The following is a 24539-nucleotide window of genomic DNA, read 5'->3' as shown; positions in this document are numbered from 1 at the left end:
ATACTCGATAAGACAATTATACTGTGTATGCTGTATTTTCTGAATTAATTCCATATCTACTGTACAGTATGACGTTCTCGGCATACAAGTCTCATATTTGTGTCCTAAAGAATCTCCAAACATCAAATTTGAGAATGTACTTTTCACACAGTCGGAAACAAAACAATTTTAACGATTTATTTCAACAAAATACAATAAATACATTTAAATTATTTCCCAAGACCCAGGTTATGATTTCAAAATAAATACTTTGAAAACATCTGTACAATCTCTCAAGTCACTGAAATGTGACTCTGTTTCACACATGCACACCAAAGCTTCGCATAGAGAAACACAATAACAGTCGTCCATAATGCCATAATGTCCCTTCACAGAGAAGTACAATATGTACAATAAACTTGTGCAAGCTATGCAAAGTAAATTATGAAAGCCATATTCATGCAGCATTCAAAGTATTATATATTACAACTATTCAAATGCATATAAATGAAACGGCAGTGGTGTTCCATTTTCAATACAACCAATTTCGAGGGATAAAGGCTGGGAAATGTTTTGGGACTTCAGGAGCATGCAGCCCTATAAATGTGCGTTGGCTAAATACTTTGTTTCAGATGGTGTCGCTCTCCATACATAAGTGACTTTAAAGTGATAAATGTGCATCGCTCGCCTAAAATAGATTTTTACGCACTAAACGCAACGCATCTTCGTTTTGTCACTAAAAGCAGTTATTTACAGCGAGCGACACTGCCGTGCGACAAAGCATAACTTGGGCATTACGAGGCCTGCGGCTCAGCTGGTTTGGCTGTCACTGCCACTGCTCCAGAGGGCTTGAACTTGGGAAGGTGCAAACCAAACTTGCTTTCTATGCCGGCAAATGTAGCAGCAGCAAGGCGATAGCCTCCCACATGGTCTTCCGACAGAGACGGAAGATCCTCAATCCTGGACTGAGGATGTGTGGAACCAGTAGGACGACTGTGGAGGAGAGGTTTAAGGTCAAGGTCATGGTGAAATCATGATATGGGTGAACAACACTAATAATATAATGTGGGTGCGCTAAGGTAAGTGTACTTACTGTCCTCCAAAGTCGACATTGAACCATCTTTGCAGCATTTCATAGGTCACCAGGGTCACGCCAAACTGTGGCGAAGACCTGCAGACACGGGCTGATGGAAGAGAAAGTCAGAAAAGGACACTTTGTAGGGTTTGATATTTCTCTAATGACTTGATAAACAGTGTCCCCAGTATGCGACCTCATTTCCTAGTCATGAAACCACTCGTTGGTCTGTGGTGCATTATGCATGCGTGAGTCGGTACCTCCTGCTCCCTTCCAGAACGCCTTGAAGCCTTCCTCTTGAAGGATCTTCCTGAAGCAGTCGATGACTCCGTTGTATGACGTCTGGCCAGCACGGGCTGCCACCTGGAGCCTGGTCTTGATGACATCAGCAGGGGTCACCAGCGAAGCAGCCGGTACTCCTTTATGAGATATTTCACCAACCGACATAATGAGGCACTGTCGCTACAGTATGCATAAATATTCCGGCATCCTGACAACCCTCTGCAGTGCTATAGTACAGTTTTATGAAGTGACATACTGTGTGTGTGTGTGTGTGTGTATACTGTCTGTACATATAATACACACTTGTGCACACCGCATAAAGGAGAAATTGCACACTTGAGATTGATCTATAGTACATATCGGTGGGCAACCCAATTCGGGGACATGATAACTTATTCCAAGGCAGGGCGTAATCACCCAGTAGTACGGCAGCCAACGAGCTTCTTTTGTTTAAAGTGGGAAATTTGGTATATAGTTTTTTTTAGTGGCCTAAAATATTGTCTATACATACATTCATGAATCCATGTTGGTATCGAGAAATTGTTTTTATAGTATGTGAGAATAACATTAACCTAAATAAGGCAGGATTTTCAAAATTTCATTATGCTTTATGTAGCATGTGACATGTCAAACTACAGGGTTTTCATGATTCTGAATCCATTCCAAACATTTGGCCGAAAAACACCAATAATTTAACAATAACACCTATTGTAATAACACGATATTGATATATTCGATATGATTTATATACTAAAATATGGACATACATCACATGAAATCTTTACATGGAAAAACAAAGTCACGTTTGTTTGCATAAAGTATACTAACACTAAGACTTTGAATGTCAACGGCCAGAGCGCCTGAACATTCCAGATGCATTTGTTACCTGCAATAGCTCCAGCGGTGAGCAACTGCAGTGGCCCCAGGCTGCCATCTTCAGCAGCCAGCTGCGCCTTGGTGTGGGCGTACACAGGGAAGTAGATGGCGGAGAAGGGGACGTCGCGCAGAAAGCACGCTTTCGCTCCCTGCCGCAAACACACAAAAGTATTCCTTGTACTACCGCATAACCAGAGACAACAACACCTTGTGTGAACACTACTCTTTAACACCTGACTAGAGAGAGACAGAGTGACAAAGAAACAACGCTATGCTCCCGATTACGCCTGAGAAAGGTAATCATGCATAGTGCTCTTCAGAAAGCAGTACATTGTACAGGTTATTTTGGCGTGAGTGGCAGAGACGGCACAGTGAAGCACAATGTGGGGCATCTTCTCTTCTTATTCCCATGCATACCTTCATAAAGCCCAGTCTTCTAAGCTTTCATGCTGTGCTTTCTAAAGTGCAGCTGCAGACCTTCCTCCTGTCTTACTGTATGTTCCCTGATATAAAACATGAGTGGACTGTGGTCCTACTTAAAGGGGTACAGGCAGCGGTTGAGGCGTGTGTGGTTTTCGCCTTGGGAATTATCTGGCCTGGGAGCTGTCTGAGCCAACCCACAGGGAGCTGTGGTGGTCACAGTAGGAGCCAAAGGCCCCCAGGCAGAGCTGTGGCCCTTTAGGCCCCCATAACTCATGCACACACACACACACACACACACACACACACACCATGGGCCTGGGACTGCTGGCTCCATCTACTGAGAGGAAGTCAGTCTTTTAACAAGCCCCACACTGTCTGCTACTCATTAAAATATGGACTATGAACACATGATTCAAGATGTAAGAAAACCCACAAGGATCTGGAGGGGAGCAGTAGCAGAGCATAATCCCTCCCTAATTTGCTGTTGGTTGTTGGCTGCTGTGTATTTTGCATGTTAAACACTGTTTTGGAAAATTGCAAGAGTCAGAGGGTTGCGTAATCCTCAATTCCAGATTCTGAACTCAATTATGCCTACAGTACACAGTACACTACAAATTTGTATACACAACACTTGGTATATGCCGTGTTATGAACAATGAGTAAACTGCAATGACGCAAGCTGGTATATAAGCTGAGCTACCGTAACATTTTCAATGTATACATTCAATGCTATGTCATAGTGTTTAATACAATCAATGCGTTGGTATGAACAACAAATGGACATCAGTGAATTGCAGACAGTGTAACTTTGTGATATGAACGGGCACCTTCCATCGCCCTTGTCTGGCGCTTGACAGGGCTACAGAATACATGCATGCTTATGGATTCTGCAGATGGAGACCTGCTGACCTTACCTTGTAGAGGCCGAAAAAGCCCAGGTCTCTCACTACATTCAGGGCCTTGACCTTGGGACCTGTGGTGATCTCTCCAGCCACCTGCAGACGGATCTTTACAATCTCCAAGGGATTGGTGAATATGACCTGCGAGCCTCCGGCCTGTAGGAAACAACAACTGTGTTCATATGCGTTTGCTGTTAACGGTAACGGTGCAGTGTGTGTGTGTGAGTCGGTCAACCCACTGTGCAACTGGCGTAATTATGCGAGGTTACCACTTTAACCACATCTGAGGGGTCAAGCTCGGGTGAGGATGATAATGATCTGTGATGTGTAAGCATTTCACCCTGACAAATAGTTTTTTAAATCATCTCGGTAAACCTGATGCACAAAAGATACTTTATTTCTCCATCTGATCTCATGTTATCAGAAGAATGGCCTTGACAGGGGGAGAAAAAGGCAGGCATTGATAGAGGAGCCAGTCGGGTCAGGTTGAAATAGGCACCGGGGTAAAGAGAAGCCCTGGCTGATGGTTGGAAGGCTCTGACCCCGGCACCCAGCCCTCTGCCCCCTTCCCTTTCCCCGAGGCGTCTCCTGTGGAGGGGTGAGTGGCCCGGCCTGGCCTCGGCCCGCACACTTCCCCAATTCACCCCGCTCCCAAGGGGGACTGTCGAATCACCCGGGTCCATCATGGTCCAGGCAGCAAGGCCCCCGAGGCACGGCCCGCTCTGACTCAGGCACATTTATCACCCACCCCAAATTCAATCAGGCCCCTGGATGGCTGCTGGTGACATTCAGAGCAGGGGTCCTATCTGTAAACATCCGAGCAATGATCTAAAAAAAGCCTTTGCACATTTAGTCAAAGTGGAAGGGGAATATCCGCTACTCTGATTTATTGCACTCATCCCCCTTGTGGCCATCACTTTATCTTGCTCATTCTGCCGGGTAAGATAACTTAACCATCCCTTCAGATTCATGTGACATTTAACTTTTGCGCTTCACGTCAGGAGCTGGAACAGTTCCTACGAAAGCTTCCCTATACAGAAATCTCAGGGGTCAAAAGGGGCAGGACATGTACAAGACATATCCCTTTCTATTTCAAGTGCTCAACAGTGGGTGGTGGAAGCATCCTTGGTGCTGTCCTTGTGTGAAGACATGTCCTTGCGCGGCGTCCGCAGGCCTGTGGCAGACCAAGCCTCAGGTATGTGCCATGTTGTCAAACTCAATCACACTGATCTAGAGCCAACTCCATCCAAGGCCCTCCAGGGCCCCTTCCTCCAATTACACACTGACAGAGGTCGCAACCCTGCAGACCCTGCTCCTCCGCGAGCAACCTGCGGGCTCGGCTTCGTGGACCGCCTGTTTCACTTCACAGCAGCCCAGTCAGTGGAGTGGGGAGAAACAGGGAATTACTGCCTTAATCCACTGATGTACTTACAAAATGTTACAGCGGGGCAAATTAGCGAAGGTAAAAATAGCCCGTTCACACAGGCACCATTTCTTAAATGGTGCGCAATTAGCAGGGTTCAGGAACCCAAGCCAACCTTACTCTTCAGATAACGAATTTGGGATGTCAATCTGTTATTATTGCATTATTGTAATCAGTCACACGCTGAATTAATGGAATTACTCAATATTGGTATAAACTGAAAACAAGGAGCGTACACGAAATTATTCGTGATTATGTCCTGAACATTACACTCGTCAAGTGAGCTCAGGTTATCTCAACCAAAATAGTATGATGAGAACTGTTCTTCATAGAGCTTTTTCAGCTTGGAATATGCTCCTCATAAATCACACACACCAGAAGCAGATTTTCTTAAACATAAATTGATGAGTCCTTTATAGATGTAATTGTTTTCATCTATTTTTTGTATTTTGTGTAAACACTGTATTTGTGACTATTGGTAGTTGTTAAATGCAGAGCGACTTCACTGTTTTTGCTGATAAGTAGATTTTGTCTGTTTTAATTTTCTGTTTTTACTGTATACATTTTTGTGTGGACCCCAGGAAGACTAGCGACCACTTTGTGGAAGCTAAGGGATCCTGATAAAGAAAGATTAATGAATTTTCAGTCTGGTGAATTCATGCTTTAGAAAAATGTATGACAACTAACTTTTCAAAGCAATATTATAATCCAACAAAAGAATAAAATGCTTTTCTTTCTCATAGGCTCACGCCAAGATGTATTAAGTTTAAGCGAAAAACCTCTCTTTTGGGTATTCTCATAAATAGAATTTGAATAAAGTGACCCACATTGATCCCTGTCTACGCACCCGTCTCTGCGCCGATCAGGTGTGCATACGACTTTGTTTCCATAGATAGAATTGAAAATATCATTAGGCTGCTTACAGTTGCACCAGCCAGAATCTCTGCAAACAGAGGGATGGTTCCATCTTCCGTGGTGAACTTGTCTCTTACAAAGTCGTTCATCTGAAGAAAAAGAAAAAAAAGGTTTTGAGACACAATCTTGATAGCACAGCATTTTAATGTGAATTTAAGATTGCAGCCACTTCCTGAATTTGAATAGTGTATTTCTGCAATGCACTATTTATTTATCATTCATAGTTGTTCATTACAAACATTTTGTTTCGGTTTTTTTCTCCCAGGGCATTCTGAGCTAAACATTGAAAGACTTGCCGTAAGTTTGATAGCTTTTTCCGGGGCCACGCCAATGAGCTGCGGTATGAGACCTGCAAAATATGATTCATAGACACCGTTACAATACCCGACAGGTAGACACAGCAACTCTGGCTTGAGATGAATATATCCATTGACAGTTGGTACAATATAATCTGTGTGATTCTTGTGCAGGTAAAACAACCCCATAAATATTTACAGATATGGCTCATACATCTGATGCACCCCAATTTAAGCACAAAGACCCCATTGACAACAAACAAAAGCCCAAAATATGACACTACTGGTGTGTTGCAGGATCAGCATTGTCAAGGCCTGATCCCACTGTGGTGGGGGAACAGAGAGAGCTGTGTGGCCATGGGTGAGCAGAGTGGAGTGAGGGTGGGTGGGTCGAGGGGGTGCGCGCTACAGCGGCGATAACCACCATACTGTTTCACCGTCTGTCCCTCATCGGCCGCAGATAAACTTCTGAAGGAGCTGCTGAGTGACCACTGCTGGTATGCAGCCAGAAAACAGCCAAGCGTGTCTGTCTCTCAGTCAATCACTCTCTCATCGTGTGGAAGAGATAGAGGAAGGGTGTGTGTGTGTGTGTGTGTGTGTGTGTGTGTGTGTGTGTGTGTGTGTGTGTGTGTGTGTGTGTGTGTGTGTGTGTGTGTGTGTGTGTGTGTGCGCGCGCGTCGGGCGGCCGGGGTGGGGGCAGTAGATGCAGAGCAACAAAGAGCCGCCGTAGTGGACACAGCAGTAGATGGCAGTCTTGACTTCCCTCATTTGAATGGCTCCAGGGCTGAGGGTAGTGTTGTATATCACAAGCCTTCAACAGCACTATCACCGCGCTGGCGGAGCTAGATCAGACAGTGCTACTACATGAACCCGGTCGGACGTTTTCCCTCTGGGAGCTCCCCCTCAGTATACAGAGATAATGAAAACGTGACCCCTGGGTGTTGTTGCTTTATTACACGCTGAATAGGGAGGGGGCAAATGTTTCTGGTATCAATTAGCAAAACCACGTCGCTGATATTATTAGCACACTGACAACTCATGATGCTTTCCCAGCAGAACACCCCCATATACAATACAGTTGGGTGCCACCGATATTATCCCTTATCATTTGACCCATTTTGGCCTGACCTCAAAATTAAAAAAAAATCCTTCTAAATCCTCCAGTTTTCTGAAATAAATATTTTCACGATTTTTCAAAAATAGCAGACCTACAAAGCTCGTAGCGCGCCACTCGGTGGCGCGCTATGAGCTTGTAGATCTGCTATTTTTCAATAGCTAAATTATAACAATGTTTAAAACACCAAAAGGGGTTCCCGGCCAAAATGGGTTAACTGTCATTTAACGCAGATCACGCAAACCTCAGCAAAAAGAAAAGGACAATATCGGTGGCACCCAACTGTATGTACACTCTGATTCTAGGTTCTGTTACATAAGTCTGTTACCTCTGTAGAAGCCAGTGAAGCCTTCGTATCGCAGCACTTTCTTAGCGCAGTCGAAGCTGTTCTTGTACATCAGTTCTCCTACAAAGGAGCCCGTGGAGCGCTGGTTCTGCATGCGGGTTTTCACCAGGTCTATGGGGTACACGGCCGTGGCACCGGTGGCTAAAAGACATAATTACGGATGAATCATCACACCTGCAGCATCCTGGTGACAATCGATATTAAGTTGCAAGATATACATTTTGTTTCTGATTTCATCCTCATTTCTAGACCATCTAATAGACACTCTGCACACACTATGATTACAAATGTGATATATTCTGTGTGTTTTCCTGAGACACTGTGAAATACATCAATAATGTACAATACTACATATGTAGTCACATAACAAGTCACATGAGTATTTAGTAGTGGCAGAGTGTTATTGCTACACAGGTGCTAAAAATAGGTGTGCGTGTATGCGTGTGTGCGTGCGACGTGCGTTCATGTTTGTGTGTGTATAACGTACATGAACACAGCCATTCAGGTCAGACAGTAGGGAGGGAGTATACTGTATGCGTGTCTGAGGAGGCAGAGCTACAGCAGGTTGCACTAAATCCTGTTTTAGACACACTGGCTTGCCATGTCTTGTCTGACATCAAAGGGGCCCCGTAATGACTCTTTGCTCAAACATGCAAAAACTGCTGGCATCGTTCATCAGCACAAAGTGTGAGAAAAGGTTCATTATTTATAACTATAAAGAGATGGAGGTTTTACTGTCCATTTTGTGATGCCCCTCCAACACCTGAATGCACAACTTTGAGTGCCAAAGGTCAATTAGGATTGATATACTGCAGACTGCAGTCATGAGCATATGTGCACACGCATGCACACGTTTAGGCACATACTGTATGCAAACACACACAGAAAGACCAATTCTGTTCCTATCTCAGGGGCAGTTACTGTATGTCAGAGGTTCCTTGTATCAGTTCCTTCCAGTGTAATTAGACGAGAGATTCCAGAGTACGGTTCCGGAAGATTTGTGTCATTCCAAGGCTCAGACCCTAAAGACAGCCTGGAGCCACCAGTGGCACAGCACCACAATGCAGGAGTCTCAGATCAGAGCCCCTCTCCCTACAGCACAATAGCCAGCCCCGGGGGGCCTCAACGCGCCAGTCTAGCCCAGCTAGGGTTACCCCTCGGCGGCCCGGGGGGCTCCACGGCAGACATGTCACTCACCTCCGGCGATTGAGCCCAGCATGAACCTGTAGGCAGACTCAGCCGCCTGGAGCCAGACGGGCCGAGACGCATCGTGACCGTGCTGTATGAGGAGAAAAGACACCGGCGGTCAAATGAATCTGGAGAAAGACGAGGGATCACGACACTAACCATGAATCGGCTGACTATTAAATTATAGTGAACCAGATACATTGTGGAAAGAGGAAGAATGCGATGGAGCTACTCAACAAAGGAGGAGAGCAATGGAATGCAGAGCTGTCAGGCTCTAACATCGAATTCACCAGCCAGTATTATATATCACAGACAGTCCAGCTTTTGGATACAGTAAATGAGTGTGTATGGTCGTGGACTGCTCACAGTTTTCCAGGGATGACAATTGATTAGTATGAGGCTAGCAAGGGGCTAGTGGCTAAAGGTCTTATGTTATTTTTTACAACAAAGCATAATTTCTCCCCTATCTACTTGATCTCTGTTCTGGTGTTTGATGTTGTGAGTGGAGCCCTTTTGTTTTCCCTGTGGTGCAGGGGAACAGATTAGTCCCACAAGCCTTTCCATGTACAGATAAGTATCTACATGAATATAACACGGCTAGAGTAAGACTCAGAGTCATAGTATGCATGCCCAGGCCAGGGGGAGTTTAAGAGGAGCGGAGAGCAGATCGGGCTACTTCCGTCTCCCCCAGCTGCTTCCACTGAGACTTGCATGCTAACGAGATTGAGGTCTTGATCAAAAGGTTTGAAACGATTATCCCTCTTCCTACTGGGGGGCAGACCTTAGAATTGCAACATGTCCACGTCCTTCCCTCCCCCCGCCACCCTTGCAGGAATGAAATTCCAGAACGCTGAGCAGAAGTCTTGGGTGCACGAGTGGCCTGAGAGGTCTGACCACAGCCTGATACGGAGGACCGTGTCATCCGGTTTGAGGCAGGAACCATTTCATTCTCCCAGATCCAGATCACCCACACCCAGACCCCCCCCCCCCCCCCCCGCGCGCCTCCAGCCCTCACGCCCCCGCCCCCTACTCACCCACCACCCCTGCACTCTGCTCTCACTCCAAACAGACTTTGCCGAAGGCTCCTAAGACTCCCGAAGACCCACACTGATAAAAGCATCCTATTAGCGCCTCAGATGTATGATTGCGTGTGATGTGTTCGTCTAAGCACCGCTGAATAAAATCCTTTCAGGGATAGCAGTATCGCAAACAATCCATGCCTCTTTTTATACCTATAATTGGTAGACTTTTATCTGGGAGTTTTAGTAATGCACTTCACACGGGGGAGAAGAAACACGGGCACTCTGCTAATTTGGTCGCTGAGCGGTCTCCTCGCTCCTCTCTCGGAGAGGGTTACAGGCTAAAGGTCTCCTCGCTCCTCTCTCGGAGAGGGTTACAGGCTAAAGGCGTAAAGGAGTACAGGGCCCAGATACAAAAGTGGGTGAGGGGCAGTGGTGGAAAGTAACTAAGTACATTTACTTAAGTACTATACTTTAGTACAATTTTGAGGTATTTTTACTGAGTATTTCCAATTTCCAGTACTTTCACTTACTACCGGTAGTTACTTTGTAGATTTTGAGTAATATTTTTTTTTAAAATGGATTACCCACTTCAGCCCAATATACATTTTGGGAATTTGAAAATAGCTGCCCTACAAGCTCACAATGCTATTTTCTATCTACTAGATGTACTATTTTCATAAGATTTTGGGATATTTTAAACCTTGAAATTAGACATTCTGCATCTACTTTTACTTATGGTACTTTAAGTACATTTTGATGCCAATACTGTTGTACCTTTACTCAAGTCAATTTTGAATAGCGGACTTCTACTTGTAACAGAGTACTTCTACATTGCAGTATTGATACTTTTACTTAAGTACAAAATGTGAGTACTTTTTCCACCATGGGTGAGGGGTATTGTCAGACACAGTGTACCTGTCTCTGGCGAGGGGTATTGAGAGATGTCAGCCACAGTGTACCTGTCTCTGGGCCAACGCCAGGTGATATGGCATCGCTCCTTCCTCCAACGGCGCTATCCTCTCGATGTCCGAATAGATCAGCCGTCTGAACAGCAGGGGAGAATGGTTACGTTACGCCAGGAAATAAGCCATAGCCCTGTGTCTATCACAAGGAAATAAGCCATAGCCCTGTGTCTATCACAAGGAAATAAGCCATATCCCTGTGTCTATCACAAGGAAATAAGCCATATCCCTGTGTCTATCACAAGGAAATAAGCCATATCCCTGTGTCTATCACAAGGAAATAAGCCATATCCCTGTGTCTATCACAAGGAAATAAGCCATAGCCCTGTGTCTATCACAAGGAAATAAGCCATAGCCCTGTGTCTATCACAAGGAAATAAGCCATAGCCCTGTGTCTATCAAGGAAATAAGCCATAGCCCTGTGTCTATCACAAGCAGGTGATGTAAGATTTTCCACAGACCCTTTATGGCCTTATAACTTCTAATTTATTGCCTCTTTAACGTGAGTTTATATAAACAACAGACAAACAGAACTGGATAGGCGCCCACAATCCAACAAGTAAAACCATAGTGTTCTGTTACCATTCGCGTCAAAGAGGCAAATATTCCCCACTGGCCTGATGCATCATAAAGTCTGCATCCATGTTTTATTTGTTTGTCTTGTAAAGCAACCAGTGGAGCCACTGTTGTTAAACAGAATGTGCAATAACTTAGAATTTACATCCAATAAATGAGGCTGTAACATTTTTATCACATTCAAGGGATAATCAGAAATGGAACTGGTTTTTTTTTCTCTCTCTCTCTCTCTCTCTCTCTCTCTCTCTCTCTCTCTATATATATATATATATATATATATATATATACATATACACGCACGCACGCGCACACGCGTGCGCGCACACGCACACACACACACACACACACACACACACACACACACACACACACACACACACACACACACACACACACACACACACACACACACACACACATGAATGCTGAGGGCTGCAGGGACAGTAGTAAAGAAAACAAACTTAATGTGTACTCAAGGACATAGTGATTCTGAACCTTACCCAGAGTGGGAGTGCAGACCAGCAAGTTGGTACAGGATGTCAATCTCCATTGGTGTAATCTGGCCAAACCTATTGGCCGCACGAACAAACTCCTCTGTATGAAAATGACGACAAGAGGAAATGGTGTCATGCAAAGTTAAAACAGGTTCTTATTCAAGGAAAGCCATGGAAAACACATTAATTCTCCATACAGGGGAATACAGACTTATTAATTATAAATATTATTCCGACTTGGGTCAAAGAGTGATAGAAAATATTTGGTGGTTTTGTCTAACCCACTTCGGGGCAAGATGGGTGAGGTTAATGTCATGCACACGCGCGCGTGCACGCGCACACGCACGCACACGCACACACACACACACACACACACACACACACACACACACACACACACACACACACACACACAGTTCCAGGGGGTCTCCACCTAAATGATAGTTTGAAACCAAATGGACCCTTACGGGGCCATTTGGTTCTATTTGTACACTCTCAGAGTTACAGACCCATAAGGGTCCATTTGGTTCCATTTGTACACTCTCATTGGGGTCTCAGGGATAGAAATGCCATTAAATGGGGGTCCGTAGACTAATGCATGTCAAACTGGGGGTCCTTGAAATTAAACGGTTTGAGAATCACTGCGTAAAAATCTTCTCTTATGGGGGTCCCTGGCATATCTTTTCAAATGGGGGTCCGCGGGATAATTAGTGTCAATTTGGGGGTCCTTGACATGAAAAAGTTTGGGAACCACTGCTTTAGGCCACCTCATTCTGAAATGCAATATAACCCAGCAAACTGAAATAAAGAATAATTGGCAATGACTATTTGACCCAAGTCTGTCCTACATGAGGGAAACTGAGAAGAGATTGCAGGGGACAATAAAGAGACAGCTAGCACAGAAGCAGGGTAAAGTATACATCTCAATGGGAAAGATGGGGCAGGAGGAGACGTGATTAACAGTTCACTACCACTTCCACAGATCTACATACAAGGGAGGGATGAACCAATTTACCACATGTTTATTTACCTTATGAATTTAGTGCTACGGTATAATGTTCCCTGTGTTCCCTGACACCACTCTGTCAAAAGAGTTGAAGCATGATCGCAAAGCCACATTTCACACAACAGATGACATTTCATAAAACATTATGAAATGTAGCAGCTTCCATACAACATAATGGAATGCACACGCTTATAACTCCTGTTACTGATACATCGGTAGGCCAGTCACTATTTGAGATAATCGCATTTTGTAAATTTTTTGGAAAGATTTTTTTAATGTTAAATGTGTCAGTCAGTGATTTCTTTGTCAATTTAACTTAATTGTCATATCTGCCCTGTGCAGTTTGTGATTACGAAGCCTAAAAGACAAGCAGAAATACAACTTGTAACGTTCCAATGTTCAATGCAAATGAACACAAATAAATCACAATTATTTGTGTAACAATGAATTATCAACTTAAATGTGTAATCGTGACAGCCGTATACATGGGTGTTGTGCAGCAGCAACTCGTTCAGGCCAGGGCAGTAATACCTTTGGTGACCGGTGTGTCTCGCTGTGTGCCGGCGAGGGTGCCGTACACCTTGCGAACCAGCTCCATGTTGTTGAGGAGCGCGTTGAAGGCACTAAAGTAGGAGAAGCTCACCACGTGGGATGTGCTGCCACCGGCGGCCTGGTGGGAAGATCCAAGGTTGCTGTCATTCCTCCCGAATACAAAGGGCTAATTCCACCTTTCATACATTGTCATACAACCACTTGCTGAAGATGACTGATTTCCTACTTACTAAACGAAAGAGATTAAAAACCCCGCTAGCAGACCCAACTCAAAATTTCAGTCAAAGGGTGTGAAAAATCCACAACGAATCCCGCAACTAATGAGAACATTGCGTTCATTTGTTGAACACCTGTTATTTCCGGTGAGTGACACGGTTGTATGATCACATAGGAATTTGACTTTGGCGACAACTTTAACAATTTCCACTAAAATCACCCATGCATGTAATGAACAGCTTCAGCACGTCAACATGCAAAACTATTAACATGGATGTGAATCATAATTTGTGGTTTTACAGTGGGCCCCGTATCCTTCACACTGATCCTTTTAAACTGAAACGACATGTGTGCTGCTTTCTGGAACTCACCGAGACCAAGTTCTCCTCAACAAACGTGGTCAGCATGTGGTGTCTGATGGTGGCCATGATGTCACTGAAGTCCATGGCAGTGATGGAGCCACTCTTGCTTTTGTCTTTCAGTATAAAAGCCTGGCGAGAGTGCTCAAACTGCAGCTCCTGTTCGAGAGAAAGAGAGAGAGAAATGGTGAATCTGTCAGCTAACAAAGTAAGCAAAAAGGGAGGGGGGTCCTGTGGTGAGGAGCATTGCATTACAGAACAGCGGTGAGATAGAAGATTTGGAGAAAGAAAGTCTAACGATATCAGCGTTAGACATTGCTTTTAGCGAAGTGGAAGTCATCAGATGTGACAGTGTTACGACACTGGCCTCTTGTAATCACCACTGTCTCTCTGGAGAGTAATGGAAACCATGTCCAGCATAGACTGATCTCGGGCCAGAGCCGAGCAGAGCTTGTGAAAGTCGGGATGGGCGGCAAGTGTGTCCAGAAGGAGAGTGATTCAATATGACAGCCGTGCAATCAGGAGGGGATGCAGATGAAGACTGACCCAGGGTCAAGTCTGCTGTCAAAGCTCATCGCATACAACCACGAGATCTCTGCTCGCATCTGCATAAGTCACCCTATAACAGGAGAGGTCAGCTGCAGTGCTTTTCTTCATCAGAATATTATACTGTTCATTAGTTGGTCACTAAACTGTCGTCATTAAGTCCATGTTCTGATTGTAGCACTGAGATGACAGAATTTCAGTATTGACACGCATAAAAACACAAATAAATATCAGATCCTTGTTTATTATGTCATGCGGATTTGGAATGCAACTTGGCCAGTCAGTTGCAGCAATAATAGAATAACCACAAGGTGGCAGGGCAAAGTGTGTTTGAAATATGTACATGATACCAAATCTAGCCACTGGAGACTGGACTCAAGAAATGTTTCAAGAATATTTTGAGGATTGTTACTGAAGGAAGAAACTTAAAACAATTGCCATCAGAGAAACTAAATGGAATCGGGTGCAACATGACAGAGGAAAGGAAACTAGGAAAGGAAATAATATTGATCGATCTAAATTCAAACTTGCACACACAAGGGTCCTTGGTGTAGCGGTGGGAAGCCCTAGTCAACTATGATAAACCACAAAGTGCTCTGAGGGATCCCACACTCTGGCAGAGCAAGGGTTTTAGTCTGTCCAACTACTCTCACCCAGACAGAGACCACCCAGCATTACTCTGAGGCCCACATACATCCATTTCCAACCAAACACCTCGGTCATAGAGCTTATACCTTTACAGAGCTGACTGCTGAGCTAAATGAAAACCTACACACAAGGTGGACGTTTCAGTGACGTACAATCAGCTCCCGTTAAAGGGAAAAAACTCTCTTAAACAGTTTGAATACCCAAATTCATAGTCAAGAGTATCTGACTGAAACTCAGCGACTGAGATACCAGGAATGTGGTGGTGGAGAGACACAGTGAAGGTCTGTCATTTGACGTTTAGTTCTGGTCACTGAGATTGAGCCGTGGCATACGGTTAACATGAGTTTTAGCTCCATCAGATAATTTAACTGTGAATGAGAACAATGTGATCCTCGAAGAGTGCAGTTTCTTCAGGTCATCACTCAGAATGTGTGTTGGCGCGTTAGCTATAATCTAACTGGTTGATCGAACATAAGCCAGTAAAATTCTCATTATACTCAATTACAATATACTTTGTATTCCTTGTTTGCTCAGGTAATTTTCCTGTGAACATTCATAGGTGCTAATTGTTTGTGGGTTTTATAGTAACTAGTAATAGCGTTGTTATTGTTTTTGCAATTAACAAATTATGAAATCTTGGAGGAACTGCACAATATGACAATATGTAGACTGTAGTACACTATAATTTTTCATAACAGAGGTAGTTTGTGGTCATTCTGGTTTTGGTTCCATGGTTTTGGTCCCAATTTGAACTTCATGCAAGATTTAATACTAAGACTGTAGCACTAAAGGAAAACACTTTTTGTTTTGTTTTTGGAGCAAAATTATAGTATTGCAGTGGTGGTCCACCACTGCTGAATATAGAAGACATGAAATATCAAATATAGACAACAATCTTTCCAGAAAACATGGGTCTATATTGTGTCCCTGTTACCTGCAGAAACTGGGTGAACTCTGCATAGCTGAGGTGCCTCTTCCTTTCATGGCCAAAGTGAAGCCTGATGAAATCGCAGTCCCAGTTGAAGGGGATGTGGTGGTGGACTGTGGTTTGGCTGAAGATATCACGCACATTTTCTGGTGAAATGAGAAATGAATGAATAATAACAACAGATAACTGATGGAAAATCATGCAAGATACACAGATTTTATAAGCCTGCCTCATCCGTGTGTCATTTGTGGGCTCAAGTTGAAGAAACAGTCAATATGGAATTAAGGGAGTCTGTGTGGGCTTTAAGGCTGCCTGATAGACCAATTCCAATTATACGTAGCATTTCACACAAAGAGCAGCTCCTTTTTTTCCTCTGTGGCCCTCAGTTTTGGTGACATGCTGGATTCATGCGTCTTGTCAGATGTAAGTGGTTATAATGTGGTGTTCCCCACCGCTCGCCCACTATCATACCCTAGGAACACAAGGAGCTGGCCTCTGCACCGCTCTCTGGGCACTAGACGCCCAGGAAAGACAAACAGTCTACCGCATTCTTCATTGCCTGCAGATGCTACAGGATGACCTGAAACCCAGAGTCATCTATATACTGTATAATGCTTACTGAAACACGCCTACACGTACATTCCAGAGCCATCATCACTGAGACTATACTGTATCATTATTGTTCTGTAGAAGGATATGTAGTCCGCACACTGTTTTGTAGCTCCCACGGGAAAACAAAACAGTGTGCGGACTACATCTCCTTCTCCTGTATGTATCTTTTTGTTCAGCACCTGAACGTTTTTTAGAGATGCTAGATGAGATAGAGATGAGTGCGTACTTTCTTTTGGATTTAGTTTCCATTATTGTTCTGTCCCAGAATACAGTAGATAGAAAATAGTATACAAAAGTGTCCAATCAGTGTTCACAGCCACCTGGGGCTCAGGGTGCAAAGCGCTAAGTGGCTCAGGATGAAGGTTCCGAAGGTTCCACGTTCGATTCCCGGCTGTTCCTGGCAAAAGTGTCTAAGTGTCCTTGAGCAAGACATTGAACCGCTAAATACTCCCAATGAGCAGGTTAGTGCCTTGCATGGTTTCCTCCACCATCGGTTTGTGAATGGGTGGATGTGAAGTACATTGTAATGTAAAGCATTTTGGAGAAAAGCTCAATATAAATGCAGTGCATTTACCTACTTTTCTGGGGAGACCCGATGACACTAATTCCTAATTGTACCATTCAATCCATCGCATCAAACAAACACAGATTAATTCATTAACTATAAAATGTCTGCTCTATGCTTTTCTATTTCTATCAATTCCCGGGTGATATCACTCAAAACAACTTAAACTAAAACTATACACATTTATTTCTTATTATTTCTTATTGTTAACACCAATTACACTCATTTGGAATCATTCATAATATGTAGGCACTATACGGTTATAACTAAGTGATACGTCCACTGTAAATAAGATGTACGCTAATGTAAGTGCAATACACCAGTGTGGTGATGTCCATCTTCATGCACATACCAAATGAGATGTCCCCTGTGCCAGTCTTGTCAAACAACTGAAAGGCAACTATGAACAGGGCATCCGGGGCACACAGAACAGACTCAAAGGCCTGAAACTCCTGGAAAGAGATCAGTCTGTTTGGACAAGAAAGAAAAAAGAACAAAAATGGACAACCTTAAAGCTGCTAAACTAACAAGTTGAAATCCTAAATACTAATATTACACATCTGAGGCAGCAACGTGAACACATGTACAGTGAATTATTGTATTTACAAGTCGCAAGGAATCCACTGGAAACTTAATTCTGTCTTACCATTTTATATTATATATTGAGATTTGAGATGTCATGTGAGGCATGACAACAGTGTGTGAGGCATGACCAAAAGCTTCACTTTTCTCTTGTGCGAAAGTTAACAAAAAGAAGGTTTACCTTGCTGGCAAAACAAATATCTGACCGAGAACAATAGTGTGTTGCATACAATCTTATCTTATCATTCAAGTGTAACACTGACTGATAAAGATGGCAATTGACTCTAAGTAAACATCATTGTAATAAATCATTAACTGACTCTCCTGGAGTTTACTGTTCACTAGTTTACAGCACCCACTGAAACAGTAGCTCATTTAAGCAACAATTAAAACTCTTATACAGAGTACAAGGGGTACTAGAGCATGAAAGGAGAAAGTGGTACATAATACATAGATACTGTACAGTACACTGTAAAAATGTAAGGGTAAAAGGTAATCCTGATTTACTGTGAAGGACATTATAACAGGTAAATGTCTCTTCATGTGAGAGCCAGTGGCTATTTGGCTCTGATAGTATCCTCGAGCACATTTTAATTAGAAAGTGTGTGAAAGTGTGTATTCTAGTGTATGTGTGTGTGTGTGTGTGTGTGTGTGTGTGTGTGTGTGTGTGTGTGTGTGTGTGTGTGTGTGTGTGTGTGTGTGTGTGTGTGTGTGTGTGTGTGTGTGTGTGTGTGTGTGTGCGTGTGTGTGTGTGTGTGTGTGTGTGTGTGTGATATATATCATCCTTATATAACACAGCAAGGCTTTTCATCTTACCTAGAATATTTTCTTTGGCTGAAATGCATGTTAAGAATAATACTAAGAAAACCTGATTCCTAGTGCCAATATTATCGGTTCCATAAAATGGGGGAACCTAAAACATGATGAATGTTTAGAGGAACTCAAGAATGACTCTGAAGATGTCATAATCACTAGAGTTACTCACCCATCTTTAGTGGTATCGGCCACTCCAGCAATGAGCTGCACAGTTTTGGGATTGTGCTGAGGTTGTTTATGCAGACCCAGGTAATTCTGTACAAAGTCCTTGGGGGTCATGTAATGTTCCCCATCCTCCTCCACCACGCTCGCATACTGCATATAGACAAACATACAGTTGAGATCAATGCATTTGTTCAAACAGAAATCTCTAAAACTTAATTTATGATGATTTAAAGCTATACTGTATGCGCGCACTGCTAAGGATGCATGTACAGTGCATTGAATATGAAAGGTATTGTAAGTATAACTTTTGGGGGGGAACCTTTTTGTTAAAAGGTTCAAGCTCTATTCTGATAGTAATCATTACCAATCATCAGTAATCATTATAGACTGTAGAAATGAACAAACACTATAGCGTGGGTCTTCAACGGGGGTTCCGGGTTCCCTATGGGCCTAGGCCCTAGGGGATCCTCAGAGTTACTAAGAGTTTTGTTTTTATTGAACCCTAGCATCCCTTGTAGATCATGTATTTTCGGGGGAGACCTTTGGTGCAAGAGCGAAAAAAGAGCAGAGTACAGGGCCAAAGGTCAAGTTTACTAAATATTGAGGGATTAAGTGGTTAAAGCTCTAAATATACACATGAATCCAATCCAACATAATAATAGAAAAGATCATGTGTAAACAAACAAACACCCTGGTGTCAAACAACTTAAGCTAAATCTGCAACACAATTTGTATACAATATGTAGTAGTGGGGATCCCTGTATCATCTCTCTCTCAGCTAAGGGGTCTTTGGCCTGGAAAACGTTGAAGACCCCTGCTCTATAGTGTTTCTTCAGTAACAGGGGTCTCCTCTTCTCTCAAGCTTTATAATATACAGAAAAGCAGCCCGTCAGTGTTCAAGTTAAAAATGTGGCTACTCATCTCATTTCACTTGTTTATACTGTATCCTGTATGGGTTCATGATTGGATAAAATTGGTATCCCAACATGCATTTTCTGTTTATTAAAGAGCTGGAGAGACAGAGAGGCCCTTGCTACTGAACACGCACGCACGCACGCACACGCACACGCACACGCACACGCACACACACACACACACACACACACACACACACACACACACACACACACACACACACACACACACACACACAGTAGCAATGATTGCTATCAGATTATAGAGCTATTTAACACTTACAAGAAAATATTACTTATTGCACCTTAAGCAGTCTGTGGACTCTCTTAGGTACATTTTTTGTGTGACAGCTAGTACAGTGCATGTTTCTGGACTCCTTTCATTTGATTATGTTTTTGGTGTTCTTTGTCTTGTACTCAGATAGATAATTAGATTTGAACTTAAAGCAGTTCATTTACTTAATAACTTGAATAAACAATACAGCGTAATTGCTTACTTAATGGTTTAAATCAGGGTGTTTTCAACAGGTGGTCTGTGAATGTCAAGAGTGGGAAGTGCACCGGATTGTCTGGTTGAGTCATTATTATTAGGAAACCATTGGTTGAGAAACAGTGGAATGCACATTCCAATGCATAGCAAGTGTTACAAAAGCACTAATCTTAGCCCATATCCCCACCCCAGGTCAGGGTGGTGGTTCCTCGTTCACAATCAATTGAAAACCCCTGGTTTAAATTATGGATGTCATGCAATACATTGTAATAAACAACCTCTAATTTATGTTATCAGTATGTTACTTACAATTATATATAATGTTTCAAAGGCAAATAAAATGATAATATTACATCTTTTAATTATGCCAATTGTATATCCATTGCCCAAAAAGTAGGCTACCACTACTCTTCATTGTAGAAATGAACTGTATTGTGAAAGTCATGGAACCAACGCACTGTGGTGCTAAACTTGAGTCCTCATATAGGCCCTAAGACGAAAGGTCATTTTTAGAGTCTAGGTTGGGTTTCAAATTGGCACAGAGATAGCTCTGGAAACACAAGCACTGCATGAACCACTAACAGAAAGGCCAGGCATTCAGAATCCAGCCCTGGTCAGTTTGAGAGAGCAAAAGATATCTATAGATGTGTATGTATGTGTGGGTAGGTAGGGGGTGGGTCTCCACACCACATATATTTTAAAACTACAATGCACACTCCTAAATTGACATTTTAAATTAATTGTAATTCCAACCAATGTATTAGCACATTCTACTGTCACATAGTTGTATGTCCATTCACCCTCTTGCAGTAAGCTTTATAGGCTAGTTGTTGATATTATATGCAAGAGGACAGAATAATCATTATTAATAGCAACACCTGTATGCCAACTGTATATTTAGATATACAACATCATCTTTATGATGCAGAGGAACTGTAGAAGAACTAAAGTTCTGTTTCCAGCAACAAGTGTGTAGCCTATAGTCCAAACAATAGTGTGCATTGGGTAAACAAATGTGCACACAATGTCAAGGACTTTGCTCAATGTGCATTACATAACATTTTTATATCTGGTGATAATCAAATTAGCTAATTGTCATCAAGTTATGGCAAGGGGGATTCTTTGTTGCATCACATTTAGATACCATAGTCAAAGCATTTGTATGACCTTCCTTGTCACTTTGTACCCCACTGGAGTCTGGACACAAAAGACAGACTATAGGCTACAGTGTAGCTATACACCAATATGACCCCACTCGACTCAACCCTTCATGTGTGCATCAATATGCATTTATACATTTGAAGTGGCCATTATCCATTACATTTATAAAGTATAACTTAATGAATAGCCTAGCTATGCACTCCTTACCTTCAGAAATATAGCCCTCAAGTCGTGAGGGTCGGCTCTTTTGGTTGCTTGCACCTATAACAGAAATGTAGAAATATGACATAAAATGGTTGTCAACCAAGGCAGACACTTTCTACAGTTTGGCACTAGTGTCAAACATAATCTCTGCCGGTCATTCATAAACACTAAACACCGGGCTGTTAATTCAGATTCAGACTTTAAGCATGCAGTCCGTGTCTGCAGGATCAGTTATAGTAACGGTACGCGTCCACCAAACGAACAAAACGGAATGTTAAATGAATCGTGGAACAGCCTTTTAGGAGAACATCAAACATGAATAATCAATTAGCCGATACAATGAGTAAACATCACAGTTGTCTCCCATGGGCCAGCAGAGATGTACACAAACTGCACGTAAAGATGCTCAAAGACAACGATGCAATTCGTAACGACGTTAAAATAAAGGCACACGAACAACGCGATAAGCTGTCCTCCGTATCCTACAGCAATAAGCAACGTTACTATCGATAAAAAAAAACAATATCCGATAAGAAATATTGACGGAGTCACCTTGACCGCCATGCTGGGTGTGACGTCACATACAGACTAGCGCAGGCGCTTGACTGTTGACATAAAGGAATCTGACTGAGTCAGAAGCAGTAGCAGACAGTATGATGATGTGACGTCACAGTCACTTGTATAGGCTACTGTAATCGTGGACTATCACTATTGTGTCTGCTCTGTAGCCTACAGAGTTTTTACTCACACGTTGTACAAGTATAAGTATAACCAAACCGGAATCTACTGCTTGAAGCCACACTCAACTGTAAGCAAATACATTTGCATAGCAAATGCATTATGCATATAGTAATTATACCATTAGCCTGAACAAACACTCAATGATGATTTAGCTACTAACTGAATAGAGCTTTAACTTTTTCACACACAAAAAAACTTCATGAAGTAGTAGGCTGGCCAATGTAACTGATAGTCCAATCACATGCAGAAAAACACTATAGGCCTAAGGTAATTCAACTGACTTTTTCGAGCATGACACTCACTCAACACAACACAGCATTTTGATCATGGCACCAACAGGTGTCAGGTTTGTCAACCATATGTTACCAAGGGCATGACCATCATCTTTTACACAAATCAATCAATCAATCAATCAATCAATCAATCAATCAATCAATCAATCAATCAATCAATAAATCACAGGTAACAATAGCAGGTAACAGGAAAGGTGGGCACCAAAACATTCTTGGCACTATAGAGAAAACTGGGCCCCTTGGAAGAGTGGGCACTAGGGAAGGGTTTGGCACCTGGAAGAGTGGGCACTTAAGGGTGGAGAAGAATGTGCACTAGGGAAATCTGGGCACCAGGGAGACTGGGCACCATGATGACTGGGCACCTGAATTGTGTGTGTGTGTGTGTGTGTGTGGGGGGATGATGTCACCGCTTATTAGCGCATATCATTTCGCATTGCAAATTTTCAGGAATAGAAAGCCTGCAGTTTCTATTAGCTTGTATTCTTATTAGTGAGGACCAGAAGATAGGTTGAAAAGTGGTGAAGTGGTCCTTTAAGAACCTAATTAAAAGTACTCACATTTTCCAAAGATTGTCAAGCTTTTTCCAAAATAGCAGATCTACAAGCTCACAACGCATAACATTGTAGTCAAAGTATGACAAAGGGCGTATGTCATAGCCTCGCATAGCCAGCCTTCATCTGCCTTTGCGGCTCCGGAAAATTGTTACTGGGGGTGCTATGGGGGGGCTGGCTATTTAGAGGGGGGGCTAAGGAATCTTGGCTTACATAGAAGTCAGTCAATTGGGCTTGTTTTGAGGGGGGGGTTAGGGGGGCTAAAGCCCCCCCTTGCCCCCCCTGGAGCCGTCCCTGTGCCTTTGCAATGCATATTGCCCCAGGCAGATTGAGGCCCAGGCTACACGTATATGGATCTTTTGCAAAACGCACTCAAACGGAGGTTTTTGGAAACGGATAAATAAGTGAAGATTTTCGAAAATATCTGGATCAGTGGAGCTATGTGTAGTCATGCGAAACAGAGCTTTTGAGAAACGATGATGTCACCGCTTATTAGCGCATATCATTTTTACTATAATTAGGTGTGAGCCTACTCAGCCTACTAGTCCAGTGCAGACTGGTGATTTCATTTGTATTGGTGCCGAGTAGGAAGCACAACCGATTGTTTTAATTCAAAGAACGATACGGACTATGAACGGGGGACGTGGCTACCATAAAACCTCCTGAATTCTGACAGTCCAATGTTGGCCACCCTGGGTAAATTGTGCGTTTATTATATAGCGTTTATATGTGACAATCACATTTAGTGTCCGAATGTAAATCGTTACAGTTTGCTTATTAGCAGAGTTCAAGTCCTAGCAGTATTCAAGACACGTATTTAAAAGACCTCCATCGGCCTGGGCCGTGGCTCAGCGGTCCAGGCACCTTGGCTGGTAATCCAGTCTGGCAGTGTGCCGCGGGTTCGACTCTCGATCCCGACGGCCTTTACTGCATGTCTTCCCCCCATCTCTCTCCCCATTTCCTGTCAGCCTACTGTCTGTCCCTCCATGACAAATATAAAATAAAGGCGAAAGCCACAAAAAAAAAAGCATTAAAAAAAAAAAAAAAGACTTCCATCATGTAAGTTGTGTGAAGTCCACAAGATGGTCACATTAGTCCCCCCCTATGCATTAGTCAGGTCACCAATTTCACCATAATAACACTGCCATGCTGGAGTGATCGAGAGTGAGTGAGCAAGTGGCCGAGATTCTGGGTAGGCATATTGGAATTTGGCCAGATATGCACCAGAGCTCTGCCCTCCGTGCCCTGTCTTGATTCCTGGTGCCCAGCTGTCCCTATTTTGATTGATTGATTGAAGTATGTATTAACAGTTTGCAGAAT

The 24539-nt window shown here is 43.1% G+C and overlaps 1 protein-coding gene across 1 annotated transcript; it reads right to left on the bottom strand.

The window, feature by feature from the left end:
• Nucleotides 1-163: 163 nt before the first annotated feature.
• Nucleotides 164-22240, bottom strand: LOC306935612 (electrogenic aspartate/glutamate antiporter SLC25A12, mitochondrial-like). Its single transcript, XM_079518709.1, has 18 exons — nt 22187-22240; nt 21638-21691; nt 18870-19015; nt 17655-17770; nt 16132-16271; nt 14016-14162; nt 13408-13546; nt 11877-11970; nt 10798-10882; nt 8826-8907; nt 7611-7769; nt 6169-6221; nt 5881-5961; nt 3550-3690; nt 2223-2361; nt 1315-1473; nt 1073-1163; nt 164-972 (listed from the first exon to the last, which is right to left on the bottom strand). The coding sequence occupies exons 1-18, from the start codon at nt 22196-22198 to the stop codon at nt 774-776; spliced, it is 2037 nt and encodes a 678-aa protein (XP_079374835.1). The 5' UTR covers nt 22199-22240; the 3' UTR covers nt 164-773.
• Between the last annotated feature and the right edge of the window lie 2299 nt (nt 22241-24539).

Source organism: Electrona antarctica, assembly GCF_951216825.1.
Source record: "Electrona antarctica genome assembly, chromosome: 13".
NCBI lineage: Eukaryota > Metazoa > Chordata > Actinopteri > Myctophiformes > Myctophidae > Electrona > Electrona antarctica.
The sequence above is the reverse complement of the archived record's forward strand: the minus strand, read 5'-3'. Positions and strand labels throughout refer to the sequence as shown.